Source organism: Castanea sativa, chromosome 5, assembly GCF_040712315.1.
Source record: "Castanea sativa cultivar Marrone di Chiusa Pesio chromosome 5, ASM4071231v1".
NCBI lineage: Eukaryota > Viridiplantae > Streptophyta > Magnoliopsida > Fagales > Fagaceae > Castanea > Castanea sativa.
Window position 1 is genome coordinate 60,839,941 of NC_134017.1, and position 23,260 is coordinate 60,863,200.

The 23,260-nt window shown below is 35.1% G+C and overlaps 1 protein-coding gene and 1 long non-coding RNA gene across 2 annotated transcripts; both read left to right on the forward strand.

The window, feature by feature from the left end:
- The first annotated feature begins 207 nt into the window (after positions 1 to 207).
- LOC142634296 (uncharacterized) lies at positions 208 to 5,688 on the forward strand. Its single transcript, XR_012844105.1, has 4 exons — positions 208 to 353; positions 582 to 664; positions 2,764 to 4,138; positions 5,623 to 5,688. It is a non-coding gene; the product is annotated as an uncharacterized LOC142634296 (long non-coding RNA).
- Positions 5,689 to 9,960: 4,272 nt separating this feature from the next.
- Positions 9,961 to 10,488, forward strand: LOC142635547 (uncharacterized). Its single transcript, XM_075809685.1, has one exon. The coding sequence runs from the start codon at positions 9,961 to 9,963 to the stop codon at positions 10,486 to 10,488; it is 528 nt and encodes a 175-aa protein (XP_075665800.1).
- Positions 10,489 to 23,260: the final 12,772 nt, after the last annotated feature.

Below are 23,260 nucleotides of genomic sequence, written 5' to 3' on the forward strand. Positions count from 1 at the left end.
TTTTTTTAATATTTTGAATAAGCATGTCAAAATTTATGTTAATCGGACGTAATTTATTATTCGATCACAAATTTATTTTGTATGCATAATTTTAAATATTTGATTAATGACATAGTTATTGATATTTGATTTTTCGAAAATTTTACAAGCATATTAAATGTAAGAAGAAAACTTAATTCAATATTCGATTTATTTATTTTTCTTTGGAACATTTATGTAAAAATATTAACTCTCTCTCCCTCGCGATGGTTTCAGCAACCTGGAGATACTCCGAGATCGCCTCCTCCCCACCGGTGTTTCAGCCACCATCTCAATTTCAAAAGATCAAACCCGAAAAGTTGTGATTAGATCTGGTAAGCAATTTTTTTTTTATCAGATTTATGATTTTTTTTCCCTTTCCTTGTTCTATTGCCAAAAGTTTTCATTTTCTAAGAATCTTTATTGGAATTTAACATTTTAGTTTTTGGTTTAAGATTTTAGAATCCACGTAGGAAAGATTAGAAACAAATGAATATAATAATTTTTTTGGTTTTCTAAGCTTCTCCCATTACCCATTACCTATTCCTAAAACAAACACGCAGGAAACAAATCATTTACAAATTGGAATTCGAGAATCTTCATTGAAAATCAATCTGAGCAGTGATCAGCAGCGTCATGTACAGGGGTGAGAAATTGTACTGTTGTGATTTGTGTTTGGTAGTAATTCAATGTTTTATTTTGTTTAAATGTCGATTTTAAAAATGCATAGGAGATGTTTGTAAAAATATTTGTTAGAAACCTTCAACTGATACTAAGCTATTTTACTATGGCTTAAACAAGGTACTTTTTAAAAATTTTGAAGTTTATGCTCTGATTGGTCTTTGTGTTGATTAGAGCTATGAGATTAAGCAAGAAAATGTCATCAGTTTTTGCTTACATTTACTTCGGTGGTGCTTGGAGATCTTCTTGTGCATCCCCAGCCAGAGCTATTGTGAAAATGTGAACCCAATTGCAAGGTTTCCTCTCAAAATAGAAAGACCTTTGCTACTTCTTTACTTATGAACTGCACAAATTCATCTGGATTATTTTAGCAAATTCTAATAGGCGAGCCATTGGTCCTTTATGCTTTCAGATAGGAACTATGAAGATTTTATGTGCTCTTGGTTGGTAGTAATAGCATTGGAATTTAGCAATGAGAAACTAAACAAATCAATCATCATCAATCAATATTGTAAGGTTGAAATTTATCAACCATTTTGTTGGCTTTATTCCGTGCTAATTTGCTTGTAATTCAGCACTTAGAAACCTTGTATTTAGGTGGGATTCATGTAAGAGTAGTGTGAGAGAGTGTGAAGAAATGCTTAAGATTGTACAGCAAAGCAGGGACTCGCGGTTGGATCTTGCGGGTGGCTCGCGGCTTGCAAGCCGCAAGATGATGCACATGAGTGAAGCATGCAGAGAAGTTGAACAGTCACGTCAGTTGAAGCACTACAGGACAAAAAGTCCAGTGTGGCCATTCTGTTTGCTCGCGGCTTGAACTCGTGACTCAGTCAAGTCGCGAGGCCAAGTTGCCAGCCAGCCCTATTTGGAAAAACCTGACTCTTTGCATTCCATTCTCACTCTAGTATAAATACCCCTTATACCCACGAAATGTAGAGAGCTTTTAGAGAGAATTTTGAGAGAGAAACTTTGAGAAAAACAAGAATGCCTCATCCACAATCTTCACATAGAGACTCTTCAAATTCCTTTACTCTTTTCCTCTCCATTGTTACATCCTTGAGAGGTCCATCACCAAAACATTTTCTCACCATATCCATATCTGTGAGAAGGCTTTTTGGTGCTGAAGCTGTTAAGAAGGGACGAATTTCATATTGGTTGATGCTATGGGCTTTAGCGGAATTCGGTAAGCTAAAGAAGAAATAGGTTCGGCGCAACCTCGTTGGAGTAGGAGTTTGGAGGGCTTAGGTACACTGGGTAGATTAGGCTTGGAGGGTCTTTTGCTGTCCATGTATCCCAACTACATTCTTTAGTGGATTATTGATCGTTTGGAGGGCAGTAGAGATGTTTTACGCCGAGGGCTTCGGTTTCCTTTTCGATAACACATCGTTGTGTTGTCCTTGTATTTGCATCTCTCTTCTTTTAATCTTTGCCATTTAATTTCTACTGTGGATGTGATTTTATTTGGCTTAGATTGTTATCAATTATGTTATAAACTTATGTTCATCTTCCGCACATACTTTGTTTGATATTAAGCTTGAATTGGTAATTTGATAATTGGGGGTCTAAACGTTCATAAGTGTTTTACACGCTTTTTAAACTTTCAAATATATATATATATGTATATATATATATAAAAGCAGAGACCTCATGTAGTAGAGCATGAGGTCCTGCCAAGTGGTGCCTTTTGTGGTTAGCTCTTTTGTTTAAGCTATTCAGCTTTTTTTATTATTATTTTTTATACAAGATAGAATTTTACTCTAGCATAATCTAAGTGTATGTGTGTGTGAGTCTCCCTTCTGGAGATTTGAATCCTGACCCTTACCCCCCATACTCCATAAACACTTATACTTGTGGAGTGACCATCGCACCAATGGTGTGCGGTTGTCCTCTCTCTTCAATTGACTATAAAATAATGTTTAAGCTTTCAAGTATGTCTCTTAGTCTTACAAAACCCAAATGTATCCTTAATTACACAAACTCATTTTGTTTTACCTCTTGCTATTCCGAGTTTTGACCCTTCTTATTTCCATTTCAATCTCCTCTCTTTCCCATACATTTGGTCAGACAACCAAAAAACCAATCTTCCCTGAAATATGTGGTTGAATCTCAATCTCAGAGGATTGCGTGAATGACTTCAAAGGTCCTCAAATCCACTCCGGAGATGTTCTCCATGCTTCGCATCGATTTCATCAAGTCACTAAATCTCTCTCTTTCTCTCTGTTTCTCTAAAACTAAATTGTTATGCTCTTTCTCTTTCTCATTCTCCTTTCTTAGATAAAAATAGATTATTAGCTTCTTTGAGAAACTCAAGGACTCCACATGGGATTCTTTTTTAGCACACAATGTTTTGTTGAATTCTCTTTTTGTTTCCATAGAAATTAGCATCTTAGAGATTTTTGCTGCGAATTTTCAAAATCAAATGAATTTGAATTTTGTGTTTGTATGTGGTCTTTTAAAGTTTGGAATGATTCCAGGAATATAGGGCTAACCTAGAAGATCACCCTCAAGCCAAACAGTCGAACTGTCAAGGTAATAAGAGAACCTGCGTTTGGGTTTTTTAAATTCTTAAAAAATATCGTTTGAGTTTTTCATTTTAGAAATTTATTATGTAGTTAGATTCTTTATAAAAAAATCAGTGAGAACTTTTTTTGAAACAAAGAAACACAATTCTGTTAATTTGTCAACAACCAAACATTACCCCTATACTTCTCTAATTGCATATGGCAATTAATCGGGATAAATTTATAACTGGTGGTTCAGCCAAATCCCACAAATCAAATGAATGGGTTACTTTTGCGCTTCTGAAGTGGCTTTCCTGGATAGAATACCTTTATGGACCTAATATACATAGTCCGTAATCTCCAGACCAAGAACGACCAATTCCCAGAATTGCAGAGCTCTATAATCACTATGAATGGCAATAGAGTAAGAACTAATACTACACAATCATATATAACTACACACCATAACTGCCACACACACACAAAACCCAAGTGTCAAGCTTCTATTATGTATGGCTACAGTAAGTGAGGTTAAGCAGTGTATTAACAATTGGTCATTATTTTGCTAGTGTAACCCAATAGTGGCCTCCTTTAAGTAAAGAAATTTCATCTCTTGGCCAAATTTCTGGAGCCCTTTGACATAAGAAAAAAGAAAAAAATTCCTTTTGTTTTATGCCTTTTATCTATTTTTACTACCTCTTCTCTTTCCTTCTCAAAATTTTCATCTGGCAAGCTCTTTTATAAGTAGAACAGAAAATTATCAATCTTTGAACTTTTTTATTTTTTATTTAATATTACCTTGGTTGGATAATTGTCCCCAAAGACCTCAAGAAATTTCCAACAACCACATTTTTGCACTTATCTCACTTCAGTCACTTGTGCAACAAATGCTTCTGAAGATGGAAGGTTGGCATGCCTATCCGCTGAAGGTTATCAAGGTTAGTTTTTATCCTCTTAAGTTTTGTCAAACAGCCTAAAAACTTTAGCATTATTAGTATTATAGTTCTAGACTATGAATTAGTTCCATTTAGAAGTTACAACTTAGCATTATAGCATTTAACATTCTTTGAATACGTTTGAAGAAATTACTACCAAAATTTGTCACTACCATTACTTGACTATATGAAAATTTTTATGAATTTATTAGTCCAACATGAATCATGATTGCAATAAAGTTGATTTATGAATGGAAATTCAGTCTCCTTTTTAAAATTTTCTTTTAGGCCTTAACTATAGTGTTTGATTATTACAAGGGCAATGCTTCAATATTTGATTACTACAAAGGCAATGCTTCAATAACTGATGATATATTTGCAACACTTGGGTTGAAAATTCATGGTGGCAAAAATGTCCATAATGTGTGGGACATTTTTAGGGTATTAGTTCTTGGTAGGTATTCAATAAGTTCTAGAGAAATACATAATGAGAATTCCAAGTAGAAGACTTGGTCTTGGTGCCAAAGAATATATTTCTTAGTGCGTTTGGCCATAGATTATGTATATTAGAAGCTTCAAGGATGATGAAAACTCATTATAAATGAATCATAACACTTCTATTAATAGTTGAACAATGATGAGATATCCCCCTTTCATTCTCTTTATAAAGATGATTATGGTTAAGCAAAAATATCTTCCTTCTAAACTCTATTCCATAGTGATACAATGATTGGGAAATTATGCGTTGGGCATAATTTGGTGGTTTACATACAAGACTTTACTACTCTTAGGAGCACTATCGGGTATATTTGTTAAAACATCAATACCATGTAGCTCCTTGACAATTAGTATCTTTTTTGTAGCTAGCTGATAAGATTCAAGAATTACTTTGAGGAATGTACTTCATAATGATTTGGAAATTTAAGGGATTTTTTTTTTTTTGCTCCATGCTGATGAAATATTTAGTTTTGGCATCCATTTCTCAAACCATTTATTTCTAGATAGGAGTTAGGTTTCTTCTAGAAAAGAAAAAAGGAAGATAGGATTTAGTTTAATACTCACAAACCAATCCAATTATATGCTCGCTCTCTTTCAAAGGATGTGAAATTAATAATTGTGCATGTAACTTAACAGAAATAATTAAATAATCGTGAATTCACCTACCTTACACATACATATCATTAATTATGTTATTCTTAGTAATTTCTGTTTCCTTTTTATTCTCCTCTTATTTAGTATATAAGATAAGTGAACCTAATTATGTAAATATTTTACCACAGGTCATAAATATTAGTTAGAAATTATTTGAAAATAAAATTATAAAGTATCCGTGCATCCCGCGAGATATCATCTAGGTATTATAAATGAGTAGGGAAAATATTTACAAAAATGATAACAAAATACTATATGTTTCATAGTAATTTCTTCTTGGTAATAATTATTTACATTCACGTAGTGATGGCTCATGTGCTTTTCTCACATTCCAGGCGTTAGATGGAATGTATAGTCAAGAAGCAAGAGACACACCAAGTGTGGAACTAAATAAGTACATGATCAAGGACGGAGCCAGGAGTTTTATTGAGGGGGGCCAAAATATAAAAACATTTTTTTTTTCTTGAAAATTCAAACTAGCATCCATTTAGTATAACAAATGGAAGATGCGAATAATTATTTTTTTAATAAATTACGAAACAATTAAATATCAAAAAGGAATATAGCATTATTTTAAATCTAAAAAATCATCATAACTAAAATAATTATTTCAAACCAAGCATGACGATTTTCAACCATAAATTTATAATTTGGAATAGCTTGAGCAAAGCATCAAACACCACTTCCTTGTACATAAAAAATCTCATTAGGAACTTTAGTAATTGTGTCTGTGTGCATCAACCATTGAACAATGTGTAGTGTGTCATGACTCATGACTCGCTTGGGTGTGGAATTTTTAATCTTACTATCTACTAATTGCTAGACATAACAGTAACCATTCCACTAAACAAAAAAACAAAACATCTCAACTGAATTAATTGTTCAATTGCAACAGAGCAACTCCCAAAACGCATTATACACCACTTTATAACTATTAAAAAAAAAATTCATTTCAAAGTCGAATAAAGTGAAGTAGTAATAATGCCGTTCAGAGAAAGATATTAGACAATAAGAAATTAAACGACACAAAAAGAAGCAGAGTAACACAACCAAAAAAAGGGTAAAAACTAGAGTCAGAGCAACTTAGCAGATAGGAGATTGGACACACAGTCTCACTAATGAAGTAGAAACGACGGCAATGTCATGAGTGGATCAAAGAGGGCAAAATCACACACACTCTCTCTTTGTTCGACTGGTATTTGTATTATCTTTTTTAGGAAATTTTTTCTTTAAAATTAATAGAGCTGAAATTGAACTGTTGATTTGAAGATCTGATTAATTTAGATCTAATAAAATTATTAAGGGCTTTTTTCTTGTTTATTTGGGCTTTACTTTTTATGTTGTTTGGGCTACTTTTTCTTGAATGTTGTTTGGGTTAATTTTTTTTGGTTAAAGAGGTCAAGGTTATATTTTCAGTGGGTAGAAGGGGGGGGGGGGGGGGCAAGAACAATTTACTTAAGCCCAAATTCAAAAAACTCATAAAATATTATATACTTCTTTTTTGTTTTATAAATTCCAGGGGGGGCCATTGCCCCCCAAGGTCATCAAATAGCTCCGTCCCTGAGTACATGTGATTTCTTGTTTGCAGTTGAGCAGGGTCGCAATGCTTAAGATTGTTGAAGCATGGAAGATTTTTTTCCCCGATATTATGTGAGAATTATGTATTATGTCAATGGAAAAGTTGACTATTGTCGACTATCATGTTATTAACTTATTATGACCTTTTACAATTCTGCTTCATATGCTCTACCTTTGAGTAATTACAAGAGCATTGTGCATTGGGTTCATCTCCATTTTTGTAATCAAACCATAATTCAAAAAAATTAGAAGCAAAAATAAAGAGAAAAAAAAAAACCCTTTTTGCTCTCGGCCCTTAAAATAGGAAATGGTTATAAATTTAGAAATATGACACATACAAGCATAGAGGAGGGTTAGACTACATTTCCATTTTTTGGAGCCCAACTTTGTAGTAAGGAGCTCGGTAACTAAGGGGAACAAGCTTGTAGGCCCACTTACAATTTGTTTGGTTGTCAAGAACTACTTGTGTAAGAAAGAAGAATGTAAAGAAATTATCAAATCGGCTTGGAAAGGATGTGGGAGTTTGAACACTCCAGAGGGCATCGCTCTTAGACCAAAAAATTGTGCAACTGATTTGTCGAGATGAAAGTCCTCTGTTTTTGGACATGTCCCGAAACAAATCCAAAAAAAAAAGAGAGGAAAACTCTGAACACTCTGGTCATGTAGGATAGAGATGGGAACCATGGTAAGGAAATCAACAAGTTGAGAAGGGAAATCAATGACCTTCTAGACAGTGAAGAAATCTTGTGGCACCAACGATTGAGGGTCCAATGGCTGGAGCGAGGGGATCGCAACACTATATTCTTTCATTCAAAAGCATCCTAGAGAAGAAAAAAAAAAAATACAATTACTGAAATTTGGAATGATGAAGGAATTGGTGTCAAACCAATGAAACTATAGCAGCGGTGGCCATATCCTACTTTGAGAAGCTATACACCACCTCACAACCCAGCCGCATCCCAGAAGTTACTAATACAATTCCCACAAGGATAACAGATGAGATGAATCAGAATGTAATCAAAGAATTCACAAAGGATGAGGTTGTGACTGCCCTTCAGCAAATGCACCCAACTAGAGCTCCAGGCCTTGACGATATGTCTGCTATTTTCTTTCAAAAATACTGGGATGTTATTCGTAATGATGTCACATGCATGTTTCTGAATGTATTAAACTCAAATATGTTCATTGCTAATATTAATAAAACCAAAATAACCCCTTGTTCCAAAAATCAACAACCCCTCTAAAATGGCTGTGTTTTGGCCTATATGGTTGAGCAATGTCATATATAAACTCATCTCAAAATTTTTAGCCAATCGACTCAAGGCCATCCTTCCCTAAATTATTTCCAAAAATCAAAGTACCTTTATCTCAGAGCAACTAATAACTGATAATGTTTTAGTTGCTTTTGAATTTATGCACTATTTGGATCATATAAAGGATAGGAAAGAAATCTTTATGGTGGTTTGAAAGGTTTATGGAACGGATGGACTTTCATGAAAAATGGATAAGTCTAATCATGCATTGTATAACCACTGTCTCTTACTCTGTGAAAATTAATGGTGTTGTTCATGATTGCATATCCCACTAGAGGTCTTCGCCAAGGCGACGCTCTGTCATCCTATTTATTTCAATTGTGTGCAGATGGCGTTTCCTCCCTCATTAATGACACTACCTAAAATCAAAAGCTCAATGAAGTTTCCATTTGTAGGGGATGTCCTACGATCACTCACCTTTTCTTCGCAGATGATAGCCTATTGTTTTGTAGAGCCACTAGCCAGGAATGTCAAAAGCATGTTGAAATCCTGGAGTTGTATGAAGATGCTTCTAGCCAAAAGATCAACACTGACAAGTCCTTTGTCTTCTTTAGTCACAATACCCTTGTTGAAAGAAGAAACGAGATGCTGGGTATCCTTGGACTCAAGGCATAGAAAATATTTGGGCCTCCCCTCTCTTATCGACAAATCAAAGACTAAAGTTTTTGCTGAAGTAAAAGAAAGGGTGGGGAAAAAACTAGCTGGTTGGAAGGAAAAAATGATATCTATTAGTGGGCAGGAGATTATAATAAAAGCAATAGCCCAAGCAATACCAACTTATACCATGAGCTGCTTCTAGCTTCCTAAAGGGCTATGTGATGAGATTGAAGGAGTGAGAAAATTTTCGTGGGGACAATGCTAGCAAGAATCCAAAATAGCATGGGTAAGTTGGAAAAATTTGTGCAAGTCCAAGTTAAGGGGCGAAATGGGATTTTGCAATTTACAGGTTTTTAATCTTGCCATGCTAGCTAAACAAGGATGGAGGCTCCTGTCTAACCCAAACTCTCTAGTGGCTCGTATTTACAAGGCTAAGTACTACCCTTATAGGGATTTTCTTGCATCAAAGCTTGACTGTAACCCATCCTATGCCTAGAGAAGTAAGGTCTGGAGGTAGTCAAAAAAGGCACTAGGTGGAGAGTTGGCCATGGTAGAATGATCGATAGTTGGGATGATAAATGGCTCCTGACCCCCACAACATATAAGACTATCTCCCCTCCTCACTCATTTGATGATTTTCCAATGGTCCTAGCGTTAATCGATGAAGAGACAAGAAGATGGAAAGCTAATGTTATCAGATCTTTGTTTCTTCCTTTTGAAGCAGATATAATTCTCAATATTCCTTTAAGCTACAACTTGCCTGAAGATAAACTGATCTGGGTTGGAAACAGTAGGGGTGAATATACAATGAAAAGCACTTATTATATTGCCCTTAAGATGGTGGAATTAGCTGAGGATGGAGAATGCTGAACTAGGGATGCTAGAACTCCATTATAGAAGAAAATGTGGCACCTTAAAATTCCTCCAAAAATTAGAATTTTTGCTTGGAGGGCCTGCATCAATGCTTTACCAACTATGATCAATCTAAGAAAAAGAGTTCACACTAGTGGATGCTGCCCCCTTTGAGGTCAAGAAATTGAAACTATTACCCACTCCATTATCAAGTGTGACTTAGCAAAGGATGTGTGGAAGTTTTGGAAGGAATGCCCTAATGAAGTAATTGAAGGATCACTAGATGTCTCTAACATAGCTATGAGTTTATTGATTAAAGGAACGTCTAGAGACATGGAAATTTCCTTTGTGGTAGCTTGGTCCATATGGTATAATCGGAACCAAATGGTGAATGAGTCATTATGTCAATCCCTGAGCCAAATCTGGGGTATTGCTTCAAGGCTACTCAATGCTTATAAAGAAGTCTTCAAGCTCTCTCCTTATATGCAAACAAACAGTGAGATAGGCTGGGTAAGACCACCTCCTAGTGTTTTCAAGGTAAATATTGATGGAGCAACCTCTGCAGATGGAAGAAAGTCTAGTGTTGGTGTGATGATAAGAGACTCTAATGGAAAAGTCACTGCTGCATTATGTAAACTCCTTCTTGGGCACTACTTTGCCCATGAAACAGAGTTCTTAGCTTTGGAGGCTAGAATCCTGCTAGCTCAGGAAATGGACCTTAAACAGGTCATTTTTGAATCAGATGCCCTTACAATAGTCAACAGCATTATTGCAAATGAAAATAGTGGGGAATTCGACTATCTTGTCCAAGGAACTCTTCTCTTCTGTGCACCTTCAGCAGCTAGAAAATCAGACATCTGAAAAGGAAGTACAACAAGATTACGCATGAGCTCGCTCACTATGCAAGATGTAATGAATCTGTCCAAGTGTGGAAAGGTGTCTCCGCCCCCACCCCCCTCCGCACCAATGGTGAAACACCTTCTCTACCTTGATTGTCAATAATGTTTCCTTGCTTCATGTTTTTGACTATTGTATCTCAATTTCAAATTAATGAAAATCATTCAGTCTTTTCATAAAAAAAAAGAAAAAAGAAAAAAAAAAGAACTACTTGTGTAATCTTTGCAAAAGAATAAACTAATCAAGAAATTCTAGCAAAGGTTTATCTAATATACTTGGTGTTTGGTCGACTGAAGTGACCAACCAAAACCAATATTGGAAGATCTTAGAATTGCATGACCAATCTTCCCCACTTCAGCAAGCACACAAATTTAGTCATATCCTCGTTTTAAATGGGTTTTCAGGAAATGCGTTCCCTTCCCCTATTAAATTTATGGTGGGGTCAACATGTCCTTTCAGTTGCTTGAAGGGATGATTTGGTGTCAGGTTTAATGTTACAAACTCATGGGTAGAACTCACCCTTGAAACCCGGCTTGCAACAGGAGGGTGGCCAAAAGCTTATAAACACATGATTAAACTTATAGTTAATCTATTTGGGACACTAGGATCATAACATACCACTACGCTTCGCAGTTGATGTCCACGCAACTTTAGTGACACTGACCCGATAGTAGCCCTTTCTCTTTTAGTGGCTCCACTCACCTATCAGTAATTTTAATCTAGTCTCTAGGTCGCCTCTTTCGAGATTTGACCACAAAGCCACAACTCATTTGATCCCATACTCAATGAGTTATGCTCGATTAATCGGGGTGATAATTGGCTCTGATATCAAATGTTACAAACCCATGGGTAAAACTCATCCTTAAAAACTGGCTTGCAAGGGGAATGTGCATAAGAGCTTATAAACACATAGTTAAGCTTAATACCTAATCCATATGAGATACTAGGATCATAACATTTTCCCACTAGGTAGGGAAGCGGCCATCAAACACTCCTAAAAGCCTATAAATACTCTTATAACCTTAAGAAGAAGGGTATGTCTTTCCCTAAAAGACCTCGCACTTACGTTTTATAAAAATAAATTGCAATTGCAAAGACTTTATTTAAGGAATTAATTTCAACCCTTTTTTAATTGGTCAAAAAGCTAAGAAATAGAATTGGTTTTTGTTGTTTGGGATAGCAATTAGCTTAAATGCCTTCCTGAACTACTTGTAATCGCCCTCGACCAAGGTTCTTGAAAGTGATATTGCATACTAATTCATGTTTAGACTTGAAATTGGTGTTGTTTTTGGGGACCAATTAATGATGCAGAGGCTCGGGAAGGGCACAAACATGAGTGAGAAGAATGTCAAAATTTCTTTTGTTAGAACTTAGCAGTTGAAGGGATAGGAAGTAGTTTCCTAATGATCACAAGATGGGAGAGTCATCTTGAAATGACAATAGACGGCTTCTTAGGGAGTGAAGCATTGAAAGACCAACACAACAAAAGATATAATTGGAATTTCGCCTACTTGACAACAACAAATGAAGGGCCAAACAAAACCTACAAGTCCTTTGTTACAAAAAGAAGGGAGCAAAGTGACAATATCACCACCTAAGAGATAGGACAGTGAGATGAAACCTACAGTCGCCAAGAGTTATCTGAGCTTTGGGTGAAAGTTTATGTATTGTGACAAGAACACAATCACGTAATTCCCCCTCATTAGTAGCCCTAATTTGGGCTTATTGTCTTAGCCACGTGTTTGTTACATAGAGAGTACGTCTTAATCAAATGAATCAATGGAAAATGCTTAAAAGTCCCAATCTGATTAGGTCTAGGAACCAATTTTGACCCATTACAAAGGTCTATACACCAGATGATGAGTTTGGAGTTAAAGTATGAGTTTAGGAATGTGATAAGCACCCAAGCTAGCTCAGCTTGTGAGCCGGCCTATACTATTGTTATTAGGCCACATTTAAATAAGGAGTTTATCAATTAAGCCCTAAATCCTAATTATATAATATTAAAATAAAATAAAACTCATAAGGAAGAATTCTTGACATCACACATAAGAAAGAATTCTTGTGTCCACTTTGGCTCTCAGGGGAGATTCTAGAAGGATTTTTTAAGGTCTTTGAAAATACTTCAAATTCTCATGCATCTTGCTTGAGTAATTCCTCTCAGGAAGTGGTCCCTTAAGTTTTTTCATTGGGAATGGGTTTTCGCTGGAGTGTTTTTTATTCTTGGAAAAATTTTCAACAATTTTTAAGAATGCTAAATTAGTCTTTTAACTTTTTATTTATTTATTTATGAAAATAATTTAAATAAAGTGTATGTTAATTATCTCAAAAAAAAAAAAAATTAGTCTGTGTGATGATATTTTAGAGCACATAAAAGGTCCAAGCCAATGAGTAGAATCCTGTTATAAGTAGTGTGTGTGTGTGTGTGTGTGTGTGTGTGTGAATTCTAATAATTTATGTGTAAAAAGTATAATAACTTCAAATATTGAAAGAATAAATTTCATATTTTTTAAAGTTTGTGTTTGTAAAAAAGAAACAAAAAAATGTTTATGAATAAAATATTTTTTTTCTCTTGTTTGTATTTATGATATGTTTATGTTTATGTTAATGTTATGTTATTTATAATAATAATTCTTTTTTATTGTTCGGTACTAGTTTACCAAGAAATGTCAACCAGTTGAACTACAAGGCTCTTGACTTTAAAACAAATTCTAAATGTGATAAATCTTTGACATTTTTAGAGTTCCTTTTTTTTTTAATTATAAATGAAAATAAATCTAGTTCTAATATAACATATTTTGCTAATTAGGTTTAATACTCTTTTCCAAGATATAAAGTAAGTGTTGCACAAGTGGGTATACACTAACTAAACAAAATCATATTTCTAATATATAATCTATGCAACTATTGATTGAGTGCTACAATCAAAATCTCAGCAACGACCCCAACCTATTGTGGGCTAAAAACCTAGTGGTAGCATCCATATTTCCTTAGGTGCTCCTAAAACTAATCATCTTTATTATGTTGTTTCGGACTGTATCACTGTTTTTAAGCATTGATTCTTCATAATTTGGCATTTAAAAAAAATGTAGACTTGTTTTATATAATTAACATTATTGAATATTAGTTAACAATTTTACTGCATATAACTAGTATTAAACGTACCTCACTAAATTAATCTTTTCCCATGATTAGTGTTCTCTATTTAATAATTAAAAAAAAAACCCCCTTAACATTAAAATAATGTAACATAACCATAAACATAGACACAAACAAGAAAATAATTGTGTACTTCATAAATATTATTTTTCACAAGTATAAAAAATAGAAAATATGAAGTTTACTCTATCCATTCTTGAAATTTGGGCTCACTATGGTTCATATAATAGTCAAATACACACAGGATGCAATGCATTTTCCAATGTGACCAATCTTAGGTTAGGCTCTATGGATCTTTGTATTGATGGGTGACTGTTATTTTGTTAGAAATACTCACAAATAGAATGGCAATACTGGTGATTTGTTATTTAAGACTTGCTGCATTGGTCCAAAAGGAAAGGAGTCGGTGTATGCACAAATTCGATATGACAAACTAGTTAATGATATTACCTGCAATGCATTTTCCAATGTGACCTATCTTAGGTTAGGCTCTATGGGTCTTTGTATTGATGGGTGACTGTTATTTTGTTAGAAATTCTCACAAATAGAATGGCAATACTAGTGATTTGTTATTTAAGACTTGTTGCATTGGTCCAAAAGGAAAGGAGTCGGTGTATGCACAAATTCGATATGACAAACTAGTTAATGATATTACCAAGTATTTCAAGGTTTGCATAATAAAGATTTCAATTTCTACATAAAAGTTTAATTGTAAAAGATGAGATGTTATTGAAAGCTATAAACACACAAAGATACGATTGGCCACCATAGTCTAATTTGAAACTTAGTTCTCTATATCCACATTGGAGTTGCCAATGTGAGAGACTGTTATTTTGGCCCTCCAAATTTTTATATTTTGAGCAGGATGGGTGCCTAACTCATTCCCACCTTGAAACCTACTCTTAAACTTAAATATGAGGTTCTAGATTAGTGAATTATCAATATAATTTTACATTTTGATAGAATGTATTTAGAACGAAAGCCATATTCTTTTTAACTATTCAATGCTATTTAGATGTTTAATTTAATTTTTTCAATCTTCTTATTTTTCCTTTGTAAATAAAATATGCACATGGAATGAACATAATATATATACATACATATATATACATATATGTTACAAAAGTATGTTTATGTTTAGAAAATTTTGTTAAATTAATTAAAATTTTGAAATTAATAAATGCAAGCTGATACTTTTATTTTTTGATCAGTGATGTTACATTTAAAAAATTTTAATTATGTGAGAATAATGCACAATATAGTTTATCCAAAAAGAAAAGGGTTAAAGCAACCTTCTGTTGTTAGGCTAGAGCTTAGAGCTTTGGAACATATTGTTTCAGAATTCTCTTGGATATTGAAGATGCTAAGAACTTGCAAATCCAATAGTGCTAGAAGGCACATTCCTCCTCAAACTCTATTGTGCCTTTGTTTCTATGGTAATGAAACAGAAACTCGATGAAATTGACAAATGTATGCTTGAACTTCTTAATTTTGTCTTTAATTATCTTGGGATGACATATTTTACCATTAAGAGAAAGTCCAAGGAGGGCAAATACATCTTCACCAAGAGGGGATTCCTGAAGACCAAAACAACAATATCACAGAAAGAAGTATTGGATGAATATGAATTTCTAACTTTGAAGTCAAAATCGTTTCCGGAATCCCAAACTTTTCTAATTTTTCCAAATACTTATCATGCTTGTGATTGACCCAAGCATCCTATTTGGAGAAATTTTGTACCAAGTGTTTATGGAAATTAGTTCACTCCATTTATAATGGAAAATTTCCTAATGTTAGTAGGCTGGGTGCAGTATAATGTTCTAAGGAAAATGGAGGATCAACTCATTAGTAAAAGGCCAACAAAAGAGGACCTTAATATGTAGGCAGGATGAGCACCAATGGAAAAGGCAAATCAAGATAGATCGACATGATTGTTGGGTAGAATGAAATACTCTTAAGGAAATTTGTAGGGAATTTCTTTTTTAAATTAGGAAAAATTACACTTTACCACCCTAAACTATACCCCAGGTTACACGTTGCACCCTAAACTTTTTAAATGCACGTTATGCATCCTAAAATATGACCCTTATTATACTTTGCATCTCAACATTAAGTTTGCTGTAAACTTGGATGGAAATCCAAAGTTTAGGGCACGAAGTGTAATTGAGAGTATAGTTTAAGGTGATAAAATGTAATTTCTCATTTGTTTTTAAGAGATTAAGAAGAGGTGCAATTGAGTTTTTCACATGATGTCATACTTTTCCATCCAAATTAATCATAAACTTAATATCAGGGGGCAAAGTGTAACAATAGTCATAGATTAGGGTGGTAAAGCATAATTTTCTCCTTAAATTAAATAAAATTTTGCAAATATTAAATGAAAGTTGATAATTTTTTGTTGTGTGATGTTACTTGTAAAAGTTTAAATTCTATGAGTATAAGTTCATCACTTGTTATATTTGCATGCATTGCTAAAAAGGGTAGTAAATATTTTTCATTAAATGTAATCCTTTTTTTTTTTCAAATAAAGGAATGTATTTTGTAAACATGCATTTCGAGTATTGTTCAATTCTTCCACATCATTGAATACAGATATGAAATTAAGTGTCAGGATGCGAAATTATTTGTGGCATCACAAAGGACCCTATAAGAGTTTAATTGGAATGGATTAAACTTTCTACCATCAGCCCTTGTGATCTCCACCATGTTACTAGATATTATTGTGGGTCACTCATGCCATTGGTCATTGAATCCACACTGAAGGACTTGGAATGGCTTGGATTAATCTAAATTGTCTAGAAGCCAAAGCTAGCGTATATAATTCCAGCCCATAAGATTACTATCACAGTAAAGGGAGATCTTGAGGCACAAGATAGCTAGCCTAAAGCAAGGCATATTCACTAAAAAAAAAAAAAGACTTAAGAGTTGATTTGACAAAAATCTTTGGGGTTAATATCTTTTCTCACTGAATGACCTAAAATCCTGAGCTTTCCTTCGAGGGTGGAAAAAACATCAAATATTGAACATATGTAGGAACTTGAATCAAATATAGCATCCTTCCATACATATTTGTCCATACGATGTAGATTTAGGGATAACTTCAGGTAAGGGAGCAAGTTCCTTGAAGTAAGCATATATGTACATATCTAGATAAATCAGATGGTACCTCCCTAAAGCAACCTTCCGTTGGATGATTTCCTACCTTTACTTTCTTGTCGTATTTTCAATCTACATGTTGATTTTTCGTGGTATCCAATGCACTCATTGGTAAGAATGCAAGCCAATTAAGTACTATTTTTTTTTTCCATTTAAATTTACTAAGTTTCTAAAATGAAGTTTATATCAATTGTAGAGTTAAAATTAATAGAGCTATAGATGAGATTATGCTAGACCCAAACATCCATATTTGTTGCATATTAAATAGAACACCCCAAATTTCAAGCATTAAGAATTGGGAAACAAATAATGGCATTCAAATATAGGTTAATGCATTTTTTTTGTATTTGAAAATCACCTTTTTGATTCTAAATACTATTTCAATACAACAAATTAAAGAAACTTTGACAAAAATACTATCTTTAGCATCCTATTGTGATAAAGTAAGTGCTAAATCTTACTCAGAATCTATAGGCTTTGGAACTTAAGTTTTTATTTTTTATTTATATATATATATATCCATAAATTGATTTGTGAAAAATCCTAAAAATTCAAATATTGATAGAATAAATTCCATATTTTCTAATGATTGAATTCATTAAAAAAAAAAAAGTTTATGAGTCCAAAATTATTCTCTTGTTTGTATTTATGTTTATGTTTATGTTAATGTTACTTTATTTAACTACACTTCAGTTATTCTATTCTCAAAACATACAAATTTGTCCCTACAAAAATTGTCAAATAGATTGTGTTAACCAAAATATTAACTATAATAGATAAAAGATATAAAATATCCCCATGATTTCAAGCATAACATGCATACCTTAAGTCTTTTCTTTTTTTTCTTTTTTTTTTTTTTCCAGTAGAAAGGACCATAAAACAGAGCACTAATTTCTCACTATTAACCCAGGAGCCAAACCGTCCCAACTTGGAATCCTGAACTTGGTGACCGATAAAGTGATATTAATTTGGACTAAATAAGCCAAGTAGGTAATCCTTTTCCTACCCAGCATTGGAAATTGGATGAAGGTCCACTTTTGACCCAAGTGTCCAAAAGTAGAGGTGCATTCTAATCTTCTATTATAGAATGTTAGAAATAGAAGATTAGAATGCACCTCTACTTGGTGCGATGGTCACTCCACAAGTATAAGTGCTTATGGAGTGTGGGGGGCAAGAGCCGGGGTTCAAGTCTCCAAGAGGGAGCTTCACATACATATACACTTAGATTAGGCTAGAGTAGAATTCTATCTTGTATCAAAAAAAGAAAAAAAAGAAAAAAGAAAAAAATGAGAGGTGCATTCTAATCTTGAACAAGGAGCCTTCAACAACACTTTATGGATCTTCTTGAAAGTTAACATGAAGAGTACTATGCATTGAGATTTCATAACTTGAAAATCTTTTGGAGTACTAGGGCCATAGCTGGCCCTAGGCCTAGGCCACTTTGGCCATAGCCTAGAGCCCCTACTATTGAAAGGCCCCCAAATTTGGGGGAAATTTTTTTGATTTTTTAAAATAATTTTTTAGTAGATATAAAAAGAATATAGTTTTACATTTTTTCCTTCACTTTTAAGAAGACTCAAAGACATAACCTTTAGAAGACACAAAAATAATTTCGATAAATGCTTTTTGGATGAAAATATGTTTCTTTATAGCAACTGAACTTGGCAATCAACATCCTTTGCTTAGTAGAATTTAATTGTCCCTTCTCACAGAAGGTGTTGAGTGTGTTCCTTGGAGCAACTAGGTTACTTCCTGGCTAGTGAATTTTTTTTCCCCAGAGATTTGGGAAATAGGAAAGAATGTTTTAAGGGACAATTTCCTAGAGTTTATGGAAGACCTAACTCAAAGTTGGAGTCGTCTCTCCCTGACAGACAGGGTGGGACCAAGTTGCAGTTTCACCAATGAGGATCAGTTTATTGATTACTCCATAATAGAAAAGTTTCTGACTAAGAGAGCTCTAAACATGGATGTAATCGCAAGAACTTTCAATCCTTTGTGGAGGTCGTGCAATGGTTTCAAGATCTAGAACCTCAGTGATCATACAATTCTATTCACTTTCAACAATTAAAATGATGTTGAGAGAATCTTCTCAAGCGAACCTTGGAGTTTCGATAAGCATTTGGTGGTTATGTGGCAGTACGACAAAAAGATCCTGGTAAGTGAAGTCAAGTTTCACAGGACAAGTTTTTGGGTCCAACTTCATGGCATTCCCCCACGATATATGACTATGGAAGAAGCTTTGAAGATAAGCAATGTGGTTGGAAAGTATCGCGTCCGAAGGATTTTAAGGAAATTGATGGGGGAAACTTTCTACACCTCAAGGTGAAGATAGATTTGTCACTCCTGTTGTGTCGTGGACGGCTAATCTCACTAGAGAATGGAAAGCAAATTTAGGTAGGTTTCAAGTACGAAAGATTGCGGAATTTGTGTTATTGGTGCAGTCGCCTCACTTACGATGATAGAGACTGTAAGATGTGGATTGAAAGTGAGAGAACTCTAACGCCTGAGAAAAGAAAATTCAGACTGGGATTGAGAGCTTAGGCTTTCGTCATGACAAGAAAGACGGGGTTGACAATGCCGGGATGCTACGAGGCAAGGAAAAAAAATGTCTCTCGCTCTGCCAACTCTGCCATGGAAGCTGATAACTCAGGACAAGCCCTGATGAAGCTCAGTGAAATGGTGCAAAAAAGTGGTTGGAGCAGCGAGGAGAGGAACAGTGACCAATCACGAGGCAATCATAGCATGAAGTGTAATGTTAGCCCTGGAATTACTCACAGTAATGAGGTGTAGCCAGAATTAATGTTAGAGAAAGTTAATGAGATTAATTCGAATTTAACACCTCAAGTTGATACTAATACGCACAATAAGGAGTTTGATATGCATTTATGTGCAATTGATTCCTCCAAGTGCGTTGTGGATACGAATAAACAAGGGTTCACTACAAAAAATAAAAGTCCTATAGCCGCGTTTTTAAAATGCGGCTATAGCTCATAAAAACGTGGCTATAGGACGATTTGGCCTATAACCGCGTTTATAACCGTGGCCTAAAACCCGTGTCTATAGGCCTGAGGGGTCTATGACTGCATCTTTGAAAACGCGGCTATAGACTCAATTAATGCTGAGTTGGCAAAGTTTGACAGCATTGAAGACTCAATTACTACCTCAACTAAGTCTAATATCCACATGCAACAATATTACCACCAAGTAAAGATCATCTAAGTGAAGCACATGACCATCAAAATACTGCTAAGGTTCCAAACTCAGCCTCCCAAGGCCGTGTACTCCCAAATTGGACTCGTACAACACGTGCTAAAGTTCTAAATTCAACCCTTTGTTTTGAACATCTTGTTGGGAAAAAAGAGAGGCTACGGCAGATGGAAGGCTCTCAAAGCTTCCTTCCAAATGTCAAAAAACCTTACAAGGTGACAATGGTAATTTTATTGAAGTTGTGGACGCTATGGATTAGCCTCACCAATCCCAATGAATTGCATAAGTTGGAACTGCCTTGGTTTGGGGGAATCACGTGCAGTGCTATAACTCACCAAGTTGGTGTAAACAAATTCTCCCTCAATAATTTTCTTATGGAGACAAAATCGAAGGACCACTATTTGAAGAAACTTTGTTCGATGCTTCACCTAGAGAATGTATACATTGAGCCACGGGTTAATACAAGAGGTGGTTTGGCACTCGATTGGAAAAACGGGATTGATCTCAAAGTCTTGGACTCCTCACCAACATATATTGACGTGGTAGTTAACCTAGGAATGGATGATGCTTGGTGGTTAATGGGTTTCTATGGAAATCCTGTAATGGCCAACCGGGAACATTCTTGGGCGCTACTAAAACATCTTGGTCTGAAAATGGATATATCATGGCTGTGGGTGGGGGGTTTCAATGAAATTACCAAAGCAAAGGAGAAGAAGGATGGAGCGGTTAGACGGGAGAGGCAAATGAAGGATTTTAGGGAAGCCTTGGACTTTTGTGGATTCCGATATTTAGGGTTTATGGGATCACCTTTTACGTGTTGTAACAACCAATTTGATGGAAAGATGACTTGGATTTGTTTAGATTGAGGGGTTGAACCCCATCATGGCTACAAATGTTTCTCACATTTCGAGTGCATCATGTTCAAGGTACGTTATTTAATCATTGTCCACTATGTTTATGTTCGGATGACGAAAATGATAGATTTTACAATAAATCCAGGCCATTACAATTTGAGGCTATATGGTTGAGAGATGAAAGTTGTGAGGGCGTCATTAAAAGTGCATGGAATGGAAGGAATTTTGAAGATCTGGTGGACATGTTAATTGGCAAGGTTGATGCTTGCTGTTAGACATTGCAGACTTGGAGTAGATTTTCATTCAGCAATATTCACCAATTGTTGACTAAAAAAAAAGGAGCTAGCACAAGCCGAGGCATTGTTAGTGGCTAGGACAAATCATGAACAAGTCCAAGTTCTTAGGGGAAAGGTGCATGAGCTCATGGTCAAGGAGGATTGCTTGTGGCACCAAAGGTCATAAGTAAATTGGTTGAAGAGTGGGGACTTGAATACATGCTATTTTCATAGCCGAGCAACTCAACACAACAAGAGGAATTTTATTTCCAAATTGATATTGGAATATGGTTTGGTGGTGGATGAAAACAAGAAAATCAGTGAAGCTTTTGTGGATTATTTCAAAAATATTTTCACTTCTACCACACCTTCAAACTTTGATTAGATCCTCCAAGGTATTGAAATAAAGATAACTCCCTCTATGAATGTTGATTTAATTCATGATTTTACTGCTCATGAGATTGAACAGGCCTTGAATCAGATGAAGCCATTAACAACACCGGGACCAGATGGTATGTCCCCAATTTTTTTTTTAGGTCTTGCTAGGATTTTATTGGCCAGGATGTCATTGCAGCTTCTTTATCTATTCTCAATTTGGGTTCCATGCCAGAAAGCCTAAATCATACTTTCATCTCACTTATACCAAAAACAAGAAACCCAGAAAAACCTAATGATTTCCAACCCATAAGTCTTTGTAACGTCTTGTACAAAATTGTGTCAATTTGCCAATTGCCTCAAAAAAATTCTGCCCAAATTGGTTTCGGAGTCACAAAGTGCATTCATGTCGGATAGATTGTAGCCTTTGAAACCCTTCATTATCTTAAAAATAAGAGGAAAGGTAAAACAGGGTTCATGGCCATCAAGCTCGATATGAGCAAAGCATATGATAAAATGGAGTGGATTTTCCTAGAAAAATTAATGGAGAAATTGGGTTTTGCAAACAAGTGGATATCCCTTATTAGTTCTTGTATCCGATCAGTTTCCTTCTCTGCTTTGGTTAATGGCGAACCACATGGTCACTTCACACTTAATAGAGGCCTTTGACAAGGGGATCCTCTATCACCTTATTTATTTTTATTGTGTGCAGAAGGATTACACTCACTCATACAACAAGCATAACTTGTAGGCTCAATCAAAGGAGTCTCTCTTTGTAGTGCAGGTCCAAAGGTCTCTCACTTGTTCTTTACAGATGACAGTTTGCTCTTTTGTCGGGTAACTACACAAGAATGCAACACTATCCTCGAAATTCTACACAAATATGAAGAGGCGCTAGGATAGAAAATTAACCAAGGCAAAACCCAACTTTTTTCAGCCCCAACACTGACCACCATATTCAGCAAGAAATAAGAACTCTCCTTGGGGTAGCGGTCACTACCAATTATGACAAATACATCAGATTACCATCCTTTGTGGGTAGAGCAAAAAAACAGAGTTTCAGTTACATTTGAGAATGAATTTGGCATAAAATGCAAGGTTAGAAAGAATGACTTCTATCGCAAGGTGGAAAGGAAGTCTTGATAAAAGCGGTTCTTCAAGTAATGCCCATTTTCACCATGGCATGCTTCAAACTCCCTAAGAGTTTATGCAAGGATATTGAATCATTAATCCGAAAGTTCTAGTGGAGTTATAAAGGGGAAGTTAGGAAAATACATTGGGTTGCTTGGAAAAAACTTTGTATGCCGAAGTGACAAGGGGGTCTAGGATTCAAGGATATTGAAAATTTCAATTTAGCAGTGTTGGGGAAACAGGTATGGTGATTGCTCCACAACAAAGACTCTCTTTTCTTAAGGTCTTTAAATCAAAATACTTCCCCAATTGCTCTATTTTTGAAGATGGCGTGAATGTGAAGGGATTCTATACTTGGCAAAGCATTCTAAAAGCATGTAGGGTCGTGAGGTTGGGTTCGAGATGGAGAATAGGGGATGGAAAGTTAGTCATGATACGTGGTGACAAATGGCTCCCGGATTTGCACTTAAGCCGTGTGGTTTCGCCTCAAAAAAAATCTGCCAAACAACACAAGGGTGTGTGCCCTTATTGATGAGGAAAATGGCAAATGGATTGAACACCAAGTGCTGGGTGAATTTG

Excerpts from the sequence above, each read along its gene's own strand:
- LOC142635547 (XM_075809685.1), top strand. The coding sequence starts at position 9,961 with ATGGAAATTTCCTTTGTGGTAGCTTGGTCCATATGGTATAATCGGAAC.